This window comes from Adelges cooleyi, unplaced genomic scaffold, assembly GCF_023614345.1.
Source record: "Adelges cooleyi isolate 19-005CV unplaced genomic scaffold, UGA_ACOO_1.1 ACOO_flye_CR_arks_rails_tigmint_CR_PRNA_651, whole genome shotgun sequence".
Classification (NCBI taxonomy): domain Eukaryota; kingdom Metazoa; phylum Arthropoda; class Insecta; order Hemiptera; family Adelgidae; genus Adelges; species Adelges cooleyi.
Window position 1 is genome coordinate 8,116,328 of NW_026096352.1, and position 13,077 is coordinate 8,129,404.

Below are 13,077 nucleotides of genomic sequence, written 5' to 3' on the forward strand. Positions count from 1 at the left end.
AACTTTCGGAATTTCACTATACTCGAGCGCTTAAGTATTTTTCTTTTCTTCTAACAAAACTTTTATACTTTGTTCTTTATATAAATATTGTTCGCCAAGTCCGAGGAGTGTTTATTATGAGGAAACGATTATAGAGTAGAAAAAATAGGTCATGCTCATGTCACGCGACATCAATTTTCTTTCTTTTTTTTTTTGGAAGGGGGATTTTTTTTCACCTTATCGCTGTAACAATAGTAACAACATTGTGTGAAATACATTTTCTGGTCAACTGCATACGTTTAATTTTTAATATAAGATATTCTAGATAACTTTAAGTGTATTTTTTTTTTTGAACCCTTTTAGACCACGTCTTTATCGTTTATTTAAATCTAACCTACATAACCAAAGTGGCGCCCAAAAAAATTGAACATTAGACGTACAGAGGACAACATTTTGGTAGTAGGGAAAATTTCACGTTTTTCCACATAATAGTACGGTGTACAGCTACGTTGTTACACAGTGTACAAGAAAAATAGGAATTAGCAGCCTCGTTCATAACACTCGATATAACTGAATTGTGTAACATTGTTGTTTTTGTTTTTTGGTGTTGGACTTCTTATAATTAAGTCAAACGGTTAAAATAAAAGGTAATTGGTGAAAATACATATGGTAAAAACATCCATGCCCAGTATTCTTACATTATATTATTTATAATGTAAGACTATCCAGTCATGAAAATAATTTATATTTCATACAATCATCGCATGCTTCTATTCGGACAAAGATATAATATTTATATTATTTAAGAAGAATAATTTTATTTTATTTTATTTTCGTTTTTCTAAATTTCTAAAATAATAAAGTTGAATAATATGTGTGCTTCGAGTATCTATAAAGAATATTATGTTCTGGCTGGAAATTCAAGCATATTGCATTTTACGACTATCGTTTCAAGCTGTTCAGTGTGTTAAATAAAATATCACTTACAGTATATGCGTAAATCCTCGTTTGTAAATGTTGGAATTCGAAACGGTATTTTGTACTCAACCAATGTGTTTTTCTTAATCAAAACGAGTAACGAGCTTACATTTATTATTGTTTTACACGTGAAAACTTAACATTGAACTTCATCTAGTCCGTCCGGAGCGGCCTTTGTTTTATAACAGAATTAAACTATTTAATAATAATTTTAATATCTAAATCAAAATATATTTTAACTTTCCATTATTAATACTATATCTGAACCATCTTGGTTATTTATCGTATTATCAGCATGCCCTGTCCTATTGATTTTCTTCTAACATTTTAGTTTACTTGAAGTAATGGGTATTTGCCTTTCGTTGTCTAATCAAACGTTGAAATATGGTTTGGGGCAATTTAACTTATTTTTATTTTATTTATTTGTTCCGTTAAAATTACAGTTTTTGTATGCAATAAATATGCTTAGGATTGCCGTCGATGGAACGCAACATAGAAAGATTCAGCGACGAAAGTTCGAAGAAAGCCGATTCCGATTCTTACTTGGATACATGGACGGACAGCGACCCTACGCCAATGAACTCTTCGCCTCCCAAAGCAGCCATCAATTTTAGCGATGACAAAAAGGTCCATATTTTTTTTAAAGTCTTAAAGCTCAACTGATTCGTCTTATCTCACACCAATCTCAATACTTACCCACTCTTTACCGTTAATCTATTTTTATCTTAATTTCTTACCAATTATGGTACAAGTGTGATTGTGTGAAACTTAACATTTATCTTTTATCATTCATTCCTAATTCTATCCAACTTATTACCCTACTTCACACATTTATTCATAACATTCTTATTTCAATGACGTACATTTTCTTTTCATCCTTCTTATTTAGTGTCCAACACGCACTTCAACAAATCATTACTGGCCTCACTACAGTCTACGATTTTCTTTTTGCCATTTTCTATTCTCTCCATTTATTCTTCAATTCCTTAATAACTTAATATTCTACCTCTAATATTATCGAGTCTCATCCGTACAATACCTATCCCTATATATCTCCTCTAATTACTCCACTAAGTCTAATTACTTAACTTAAATTATAATTATTCTGTTTTTGACCTAGTATTTCTTACTCCCAAAGACTTCTGTATTCTAATTTATTTATTATTTGTAAATAATAATGGTCTTAAAATTGTCTGTTAAGGAAACGGCACCAAACACCGTGGAAAAAGAGAAAAAGTCCAGAATCTTCACTAGGGATCGGACCTCATCGTCGAATAAATATAAGAAATCTCCAATGCCAAAATCTACCGGCGGTGATAGCGAACATGGTCGTGTGAATAATGTAGGATCCGGCAGCTCTGCCGGCTCGACCTCAGTGGACAATGCCGGTTCTATGGCTGAAGTGAGTGTTTTGTTTACTTAAGTATTATGTACACTGGAGTTATTAAATTAATATTTGTGTATTAATAACATTGCAGCCCAGAAAGGCCCTTATGGAACAACTGTCTAAAGTATTGCCGCCCGAAGACAAAATTCCAGAAGTTTTGTGTTTAGTGCACTACACACATCCGTTAGGTGGCCAGCTTGCAACGAAACTTCAAAATTATAATTTCAAAGTGATAACGCCAGCTGGGCTTGCTGACGTGCGGGCCTCCTTTTTGTACATTATCAATAAGTTACAGAAATAGTAAGAAGTTGTTAATAAAATATTAAAAATCATAAAAGTATATTGAAATGATTGGTAATTTACATTTTGACTTTTAGTTGTAACTCCAACCCGAAACCACCGAATCAAATAAAATTATTGCTGGCCGGTTCTGATAGTTTTGTTAACTACGTATTACGACAGTACGTAGAGCAATTGTCATTTAAGCCACCCGATTGGATTAACTACATTAAATTTTATATTGTGCCGTTGGGTAAGTCATTTAATGTATGGTTATAAATTATAACAATAAAATTACATTTTATGTCATTACTCATTAATACATAGAAGCAAGTGAGTGGCTAAGTGAGATAAGGCGGCAGTGTAATAACGCATGGTTGCCAGTTCAAATATCAGTCACTGACGCACAGTGGTCCCAATTACAATTTAGGCGGACAAAATTATTACTTGTTTGACAAAACATATTATTTAAAAATAAAGAGATCACTAAATTTATTTAAATAATATTATATGTATCAGTCTAATTTTTAACTCTTAAGTCCTATAACCATCATAATTGCGCCTCAAAAATAAGTAAAACAACTAATGTAAAAACACAAATGGACGTAGAATTTGTAAAATTTTACACCGTGAATTTAAAAATATCTTAGTAGTGTCATTGTGCATCAATAGGAAATAAACAAATCAAAATAAAACCATGCAATTAAACTTTGATTACAGAAATATATATAGCATATATCTTAGATAAAATAAACAGGTTTATTAGCTTATTTAATTACTGCAATGTATGTATTATAAGATATAACCTAAAAAAGTTTTTAATTATATTTTGGATTTTATTACTTTTGTCCGCCTAAATTGTAATTGATTGGGAAAAAAATGACCCTTTTGTCTCTCGAGTGCCAAACTTGTTTGGTCAGCCTTAGGTCGGCAGCCAGCTATAAAAATTCCAAACTGCCAAATATATAAACCGTCTGAGCCCCAATTAGTAGAAATACTTAGATGTAGAATAGTAACAAAAATATATTTAATGAATGCATAGGAATGAACACGCTTTCGAGATATTTGGGTACAGTCGATAGTTACTATGGTACAACGTTTCTATTCAAAGAAGATTACTGGAAGGAGCAACTGGAATGTGGTGATGGATTAGACATAATTAGCAAAATCCAAAACTACTTGATGGAAGCTTCAAATACCATCCAATTGCAAATAGCTGAAGCTATGCTTTCCTACAAAGAGAAAAGGTAAAATAAAATTATCTTGTCAAATATATATCATTGATTAACATTAATTTGTAATTTTATAGTTCGGATGACGAAGCTTCACAGATATTTATACCATTTGTCAATGTAAGTGTGTCTACAATAAGTCTTTATTATATATTATTATTTTATTTGAAATAATTCTTCTCGTATGTATGTATGTAATTATTTTTGTAATTTAGGAGCACATGTATATTATTAAAATAATAAATTATTTTGTCTTGTAGGACGTAAGAATTTGTACTGGTGACATGACGTGCCTAATGGATAACGATGATCAGCCTTCAAGTATTATTGACCGCAAGTCTCTTATGGATAAGACTACACCACCCAACTCGCCCAATATTGGAATTCAATACATGCCACCACATTCCAAACAAGTCAACTGGTATTGATGCAGCTTTATAGCTGTAAATATAGTAAATATAGATCTTATGATCTATATTTACTTATTATTAATTAAGTGTACTGTTAATAAATAATTACTTTTCTACTGTAGGGATTCGTGCGAGCCTCTGGAATTGCAACTCGATTATTGGCTGGTACCTAATGCCAATAAGGAGGTTGCATCACGAAGCAATGAAGCTAATAGTAAACGTATAGACACTAAGTTTACATTAAAGACTGGCTTTAAGAGTTTACATATCTCAAGACTGTTTTTGACTAATGATGAACCTCTAGCGTTTTTTACAGTCAGCTACATTAAAGAAAAGAAACAAAAAAGTAAATGTTATTCTATGCTTATTTATAATAATATATTATAAATTATTATTTATACATTTTTTTTACCTCATTTCAGTTATGCGTTTAGGCAAAAAAAAGGAAAAAGAAAAAGATCTCGAGCCAAAAAACCAGGTCATTGATAGCGTGTCTAGGCTTATCTGCTCACCAAAAACTCAGCACTATCCACTCACGAGTATGTGTGTCATACGTATTAATTTTTTATATTAACTGATCGTTTGTATTTATATATATATATATATTTTTTTTAAGTCACAATTGACGGCTACGAATGGGGAGGCGTAAAATTCTTCCAATTATCATCTCAATGGCAAACTCATATCAAACATTTCCCTGTAGCCGTTTACTCACTGGACTACCAACCAAGAAGTCTACCACATTTAAACCACCCGATTTAATTTGGTTTTTTTGTGGTTTGATAAAAAAAAGAAAATTAACAACAATATTATTTATTATACATAATTTTATAAAACAGATCAGTTTCAAAATCTCATTTGTCATGATCGTACTCATTACACCTAATTGCGTGACTCCTAGTTATAGTTGTATTGAACAAATTGTTATTTTGTTTCAGTTGTCTTTTTCGAGGATTCCCATCATATTCCTATTCAATTATTGTTTGTTAGTCCAAGTATTGATTATTGATATAAAAAGAAAGTTGTCCTCGATGGTTTTAATTACTATACTAATTATACGTGTATATATACATTAATTATATAACCCATATATAAAAATAATATTATGAAATATATATAATATGAAAAAAATAAAGTGTGGTGCCGCCCCTCCTCCCCAATTATTAATAGTGAGACTTTGTGTATCCGTAATTTTTATCATAACCAAAGACTTCACATTTTATCATTGTACCTACCTAATTAGTAAGTGTGTGACTTTTGTTTGTTTGTGTTTTTATAATTTTAATTAATTACCAAGACTTTTTATGAAAACACTTTTTTTTTAATAATGTTATATTATTGATACTATTTCCAAATGTGTTAATCGCTTATATAAACCATAATATAATGGTAAAAAAATAATATTATCAATTGTATGGCTCTCTCTCACTCTCGATAATATTTTATTGTTAGTACAAATATATAATATTGATACATAACTGATATCAGTATTTATGTGTTTGCTTATACAAATTGTTAATTATTCTTTGTTTGTTTTCGATGTCTTATATTATTGTCTTATTTCTTAATTTTTATATTCTTAAAACTTTTCAATGTAAAACAAAATAGTAAGAAATATACTATCCAAAAGTTTTTATTAATTCGTATACATTACTTGACAAAATGACAAATATTTATACGTATAACGAGTTAATGAAAATTGGACATTAGACAGTTATATGTTAAATATAATTTAAATAAGTTGATAATTTGAAATAAATGTAATAACAGCGAAAAAAAGTTTTGACTTAACGACTTACTTAATTAAATATTACACGATTTTTTAACAAACATGTTAATATTTTTAAATAAAGGGTTTTCATTTATTCTGATTGAAAATAGAGTAAAATTAAATAAAATTATTAAAAATAAAATAAATAACTAATTAGTTGTACTTTTAAAGAGTTTGATGATATTATTAAAAGAACGCCACTACCGAGAATTTGTTAAGATTAATAAAAGGTTTGGTAAAGGCAATTTTAAATGAAAACTAAAATTTGTATGTACTTTTAATTATATGCCAATGAAAAGTTTTTATGGTTAATCTTTTTTTTATTAGACTATTATTGCATTTCCTCCTGTAATGTCGGGAAAACTGTAATCGCCTTTAATGGTTCTAAGACGTAAAACAATTGTTATCCGTTTTCACATTAAATTGTATATCATAGCAGTAGATTTAGAATTTATAATGATAAAACTCGTTTGAATCAATAAAACTAAAAATATTTACAATTAAACTCATATTTTTTAATATTTCTAAATGTCACTATGTCTTTTTCCGTCCGGCCTGATGTAGGTATAGCTACTGCATATGTGATTAACGTTATTTCTTTTGTCCCTAAATCTGTTCTTGATCTTGGTTAAAGGTTTTCTCCTTAATTAAGATTTTGACCACACATTGAAGAAATGTGCTGCAAATCTTTATATATTCTAGTGTTTGTCAAGAGAGCGTAGCTCGCGATTTCAAGCTTTCGAAAACTCTGAAAAGGCTTTATTGTTCCCCGGTCACCCAATTTTAGAGTATAGCTCACCTATATGGAACCTATACACATCTGGGGATTGTTTAATGATGGAAAGAGTACAACGCAAGTTCTTTCACTTTGGAGGATTTATTCTTAAGGTCTCTTGTCGATTATTCTGCAGTTAAAAATCTACTACAACTTCTAAGCCTTTTTGGTCGTCGCCGTGAGATTAATCTAAACTTTTATCTGGTTCCTTCACGCCTAACTCAATGTATTTCTCCTTTTGTTGTTCCTTTTTTATCCACTAACTATTCCCTTTATTCGCCAATTTATCATCTTATGCGTACTGCTATTGAGGATACCTCTTGTAACTTGTTATATGTCATATAGTCCATTAGGTTCATTTTAATAGCATGTTATCACTGTATAATGTATACATTATTGTTTTGGACACTTGTACAGTTGTATCTGTGTTGTAATAAATAAATAAATATAAAGACATATAAGTTAAACAAATATATTATACATATTTATTGTCTCACTTCTTCCTTGTAAATAGTGCATAGTGGTCTAGGAACTGTAATGATAGTAAATATTTGATAAATTACTATTGTAGTTATTAAAGCTCTGATTTTTTTTGTGCGCGTGGTATGTATGAGGCCGACAAGTCGCATGATAAGTTTCATTAGCATTTTTTGGTAAAATCCTAAATTTTTAAACTATTACTATTTAACATTATAAAAAAAATTGTATGATTTCTAAGATTGGCAATAGAAAAAAAGAAATAACCGTTGTGTAGTCATGCAAGTTTTTTTAGCTAAAGCTTTTGACATGGCAAGACGTGATCATGATATATGTCATACATTCTTGTCCTTTTCATTACCAAATAATCTACGCAACCTAGTGAAAGCTTTGGCAACATAGAATTCAACTTAAATTGAATTAAATAAAGAAACATCAAGGAGAGAATGCAAAAAAGTCGGGAGATTCTATAAATAAGTACATAACTCTAATCTTGCGGTTCGTTTAAAAATCTAAAAAAATCTCGATAAGACAAACTGGAATTGCAATATCATAATTTTAGAATTTTGATAATATAAAATGATTTTATACGTAGTATAAATAAAATTAAACCAAATTTATATTTATTACAACCTTTGATAAACTTAATATACCTGATAATTTTCTAAATTAACATACGCATAAGTAAGATGTGAAGTAACACACCATTTTATTTGTGTTATAAAAATGTTTTGTCAACATAGTTTAGGTACACATTTCGTTATCTATAGAAGTTATTTAACGTTTTAAATGCATTTCTAAAACGTTTCAAAGCAATGAAATGTAGGTATATATGTTATCAGTTATCCTATGACAATATAGAGTTCGTATTTTATATCATAATTCATATCTGATATCGGTCACAAAATAAATATTGAGCACATAAACGTGATAGTATCGAAAATATTGATTTAAAAAGCTCCATCATTTAACAAAACAACAAATAATACGTAATACGCAATATAATTAATATTATTATTGTATAGTATTTTCTTCCTGAAATAATAATAGTGTATTCATAATAAGTACAATTAGTATAATATAATAAAACATCAATAAAAACAATAAGTTTTATCAAGTTAAATAATTAATCAAACAATCGATTATCTACAAAACCTAACAGTTTAATTGTTTTAAATAAAAGCTTATACAATCAAAATTGTATAATATTACATTATTTATTGTCAAAAAAAATGTAAGAAAAATAATTAAAAGCGTAGGAACTGTTACGCGCCTCGCATTTTACGACTATACAATTTATAACTGTGTCAATAGTAAAAACAAATAAACACGTGACTTGTAGGTTTTTATTTATTATTATTACTCGGGATTTAAAATAGAAAAATGTTAAATATCGACAATCAGCTAAGAATCAATTTTAATAGTTTAAACATTGTTAAAATGTATATAATAACAATTATTAATCTATTCATTCTCTTTTATCCGATGTTGGGCTTCCTATTTAACGTTTTTATCGAATTTGTTTGATTATTGTTGGTGTTTTAATTACACATTGTACTACCTAATTTAATTGTATTGTTAAATTTGTATGTAAGCTAAATATTTTATTTAAAAAAATTAAATTAACAATAAACAAATAAACCTCAATATTTTTTACCATAAGACCAATTTGACCAAACTGATTTAAAAATAATTTATAAGTTCGACCCAGACTGGGATAATTTGTATTACACAGTAATTTATAATTAGGAATTTGTATTCTTTTTAGTTTATTAAACCCATGAAAATCTTTAAAATAAAAATATAATTTTAAGTATAAATCAAAATATAAAAAATCTTAACACTTTACTGCACAATGTTTCATATATGGAACAATTATATGTACTTATTGTATTATATAGTATTTATTATTTACAATTCAAATTTGGCGTTTTCCGAGAAACTAAATTATAAAATTAGTAACCACACTAATATTTGTTAAAGAATTACATTTAGTTGTTTTAAACATAAAGTACAGCTTCCGCTTTAGACGCCTTGAACTTAATATAATATTAACACTTAAAAATTATAAAATGAAATGTTTATTTATCTGTGATTACTTAAGAATGAATTGAATCGTGCGTAAGGTACTAATATCAATTTTTGAATTCTGCAAATTTTCTTCAGAATATTCTTTATCACTCTCGCGAATACCTGGACAATCATCATTAAAGACTTTTTTAGCAATTATCTGTACAACTTCTTTATTTAGACACTTAAAATGTTCTAAATAAATTTCTTTAGTGTTATTTGTCTTCTTTTTGACTTTTTCAAAGATTTTGCAGGAAAATGATTGAAATAAAATCTAAAAATAATAATTAAATTTAACTAAAATTTTGTTTTTAAATTAATTTATAATATAATTAGTAATATAATATTATAGCAGTACTTATTTTCGTTAACATACCGTGCTAGTCAATTCTTCAAGCTTTTTGACTTCGTCAGGCATTGGCAGACCTTCTTTAAAACTATTTCTTAACATATAAATTAAATTAAAATTACAAATGTTAATTTTCATAATTATAGATTTATAAGTTTAACATTTTATAATACAATTTATAGGTACCTATTATATTTTGGTTTATTAGAATTATCATTTTCGAGAGTTGAATTTATTATTGTTTTATGTGTATAGTTATCTTCAGCCGTTGTATTACTTCTAGCATATTCTATTTCTTCAGCGTTGCATTCGGGTTCTTTTACAGTTGATAGCATGTTAATGCAATTTGGTTTCTTTTCATCAATTAATTAATACTCTAGTTTTATTTCAGCAAATAATTGACAATGGCGATTATTTTTTTCTTGTATATCTGAAAATATATTAACGTAAAATAGTTCATTAACTGATGCTTACTTGGATATAGTATTTCAATATGTTTAATAGTATGGTTTTTACTGGAATTTTGGCACTACATTCAGTTGTTGGCACAGCTGATGATTTTCGGATACCTAGACATTTATCTTTTAGTAGGAGGTCTGGATTTTGAAAATTATTTCGACATAATCTGCTTAGTCTGGTAGGTTTCCTTCTTTGGGTACTCTTTGTAGCTGCAATCCATAATTGTAATGGTTCTAAACTTTTAGTTATAACAGTTTTTTTCGAAAAATATAGGAATAATAAAAATGTGTCCTTTAATTAATAATAATACTAAACTAAATAATATGATCTGTCCAAAATATTTTTATTAATGCTTTTTAAATTATTCTTGAAAAGGCATATTATACTAATGTTCCGAAACAATAAATTAATATTTCGTTCGTAAAGTATTCTTAAAGTTTACACTTTTTAAGCTTTTAAAACCAGGCCTTTTCCCTTTAACTTTAATGCTTAGTTCTGTACTACAGATGTCAAAAAACGCAAGTCACAAAAAGCAAATTTTACAGGGGAGACAAAACAAAAATATATGGACTTACCTTAATATACCACTGCTATCTATGCATTAATGAAACACTGGACATAAGTTAAAATACCTCTAAAAAGATCATTACATGACTATTTTGATTATGAACGTAACTCATTTGTTTTAAATTTGGACTTCCGATATTTGACCTCTGTGGTACAGAGTTTAAACAGGATAATTACATTTTAAGGCCCCTGGATACTGACCATTTTTAAGGAGTTTTATATAGGCAATATTTAAGAAAAAAGTGGTTTTAATAAATTTCGAAAATGTCAATTAATTTACCGGTTAATTTGTATAAGCTTCGTGGTATTATTTTTAATTAAAATAATTTTGTCTATGAGTAAAAGCCATTTTAGTTAATATAATATACATGTTTTGTCCATCGCACAGGCTGAACCAGTTATCCGATAAGTAATCTGAAAACAAATTTGAATTCGTCATGAAGTTTACTTCAGATTGGTGAGCGTACTTTTTTGATAGCTTATTCCTACTACGCATCAAACACGTTTGAATATTTTATAAAAAAATTCAAATTTTAAAACTAAATTTGGAAATGGTTAAATATAAAATTTGAAAATAATACTCTGACCGATCTGAAGTAAACTTCATGTCAAAATCATATCTGTTTTTAGACTGCTTATCCGACCACTGGTTCGGCCTGTACGACGGACACAAAATTATGGGGTTTGGCTGAAAAAAGGGTCAGTATTCAGGGGCCTTAATATGCTTTTTATTTTGTAGTATAACAATCAATCACAATTTTCCGTGGTCCTCGCATTTTTTTATTTGATTTGTTAAAAACAGCCAAAAACTTGTTTATGTCTTGCGTTAATTAAATGTGGACAAGTAGGTGTTTTAAGGTCCAGATTAAGGTCAAAATGTATTTCAAGTACAGTGTACATAATAAAAAAAAATATTACTAAAAAAAAATTGTTTTGTCTAATGATATAATATACCCTTGTATTTTTCCGGTAGTAAAGACTATTAACAATACATAAATAATATAAAAATACATTACATGGATATGGATTATGGTAGTATAATATACGATGTCAGGTATAGATTTTCTTTGTGCTAGACTATGCAATCGATAATACTACATCTCTTTGCCATTTCAAAACAATTCAAATGTTTTGTAATGTAAATCACCCCACAAAAGATCAGTTTTTAATTTTCAATAACATAAATTTATAATTTATAAAAGTTCTGTTTATGTTCACAGCATGCAATGCGAAACCAATTTCTTAAATCCTATGTCGAAAGTGTATTATTATTATTAATAAAGTGATAGTCATATTTACATGTCTGCCCCGGTGTCACAAATAGAAAATAGATTGAAGGTGGTGCTTTATACAATTTTACACATCCCGACAATATCCTGCTTTCGCCAGTAATCTTTCAGTAGTATGTCATTGCTACTTTCAGCGCTCAATGTTTAAAGTTCCTATTAAAAAATCAATACCATACAGTGTGACCAGACGAATGAAAACAAATAACGCATAGTTATTAATAATTTAGTGTTAACACTGTGTGCAAAAAGAAATAAAATTGTTTGAATTATTAGCTACTGGACTGAAAAGTGGAGTGACCTGTGGGGGAGAGTAGCACTTTATCAGAGTAGTACTGTTAAACCGCAACTTTTTACGAAAGAACATAAAATAAGTTATGTTTACCGTTAACGCATGTTAATGTATAAAATAAAACAGATTATACCAATGTCAATACATACATATTATACCTTTATATTAAACAAATACGAGGACATAAATATAGACATCTTAGCTCGATTGAGGATTGGTATTATATTAACGTGTTTGGCGGATTTCAACGTGATAGTTGTTTACGTGAAGTTATTAATTAATTTTACACACCAGTAGTAATTTTGTTTTACTAAGTAAAACTTACTTTTGTAGTACCTAAGTTTTATTTCGTATTTTTGTTTTACTTTTTTATTATTAATTTAAATTATATTATTATCTATTAAAAAATGATCATAATTGGTGGTACTTACAAAAAGAAAAATGAACATTTTACCACTATCTATAAATATATTCATTGCATAACCCATTTAAATTTATACATAGACGCATATAAGGCAAAAGGCCGTAAACGACATTTTTGTAATTTTACATTACACATTACTGTTTAAGCTTTAAATTAAGATTTTGTAAAAAATTGCCTATACTTTACTCCTTAAAAATGGACAGTGCGACGCCCTCTTAACAGGTTTTTTTCTACACAGATAAAGTGATATACCTACTAGGGTAGTCTGTCTCACTAATAATAGTGAAAAGTTATTACAAATTAAGCTTCATGCCAAAAATTATAAGTAGGTAATCACATTAG

The 13,077-nt window shown here is 28.3% G+C and overlaps 2 protein-coding genes across 5 annotated transcripts in view; one reads left to right on the forward strand and one right to left on the reverse strand.

The window, feature by feature from the left end:
- LOC126844286 (phosphofurin acidic cluster sorting protein 1) overlaps window positions 1-5,062 on the forward strand; it is a 34,230-nt gene extending 29,168 nt beyond the window's left edge. For both annotated transcript variants that reach the window (XM_050582366.1, XM_050582367.1), the window contains 10 exons: window positions 1,427-1,584; window positions 2,159-2,359; window positions 2,436-2,644; window positions 2,722-2,876; window positions 3,666-3,870; window positions 3,933-3,975; window positions 4,116-4,276; window positions 4,388-4,611; window positions 4,688-4,804; window positions 4,882-5,062. In XM_050582366.1, coding sequence (XP_050438323.1) covers window positions 1,427-1,584; window positions 2,159-2,359; window positions 2,436-2,644; window positions 2,722-2,876; window positions 3,666-3,870; window positions 3,933-3,975; window positions 4,116-4,276; window positions 4,388-4,611; window positions 4,688-4,804; window positions 4,882-5,027 — 1,619 coding nt within the window. In that variant the 3' untranslated portion in view covers window positions 5,028-5,062. The remainder of the gene's footprint in view (window positions 1-1,426; window positions 1,585-2,158; window positions 2,360-2,435; window positions 2,645-2,721; window positions 2,877-3,665; window positions 3,871-3,932; window positions 3,976-4,115; window positions 4,277-4,387; window positions 4,612-4,687; window positions 4,805-4,881) is intronic.
- Window positions 5,063-9,288: 4,226 nt separating this feature from the next.
- Window positions 9,289-12,613, reverse strand: LOC126844653 (uncharacterized). 3 transcript variants are annotated; one of them, XM_050582993.1, is made up of 5 exons: window positions 12,033-12,613; window positions 10,224-10,375; window positions 9,894-10,137; window positions 9,735-9,801; window positions 9,289-9,632 (listed from the first exon to the last, which is right to left on the reverse strand). In XM_050582993.1, exons 3-5 carry the CDS (start codon window positions 10,040-10,042, stop codon window positions 9,384-9,386), a joined length of 465 nt encoding a protein of 154 aa, XP_050438950.1. In that variant the 5' UTR covers window positions 10,043-10,137; window positions 10,224-10,375; window positions 12,033-12,613; the 3' UTR covers window positions 9,289-9,383. The 3 variants fall into 3 exon arrangements, with proteins under 3 accessions (XP_050438950.1, XP_050438951.1, XP_050438952.1); XM_050582994.1 differs by lacking the exon at window positions 12,033-12,613 and adding an exon at window positions 10,742-10,815; XM_050582995.1 differs by lacking the exon at window positions 10,224-10,375.
- Between the last annotated feature and the right edge of the window lie 464 nt (window positions 12,614-13,077).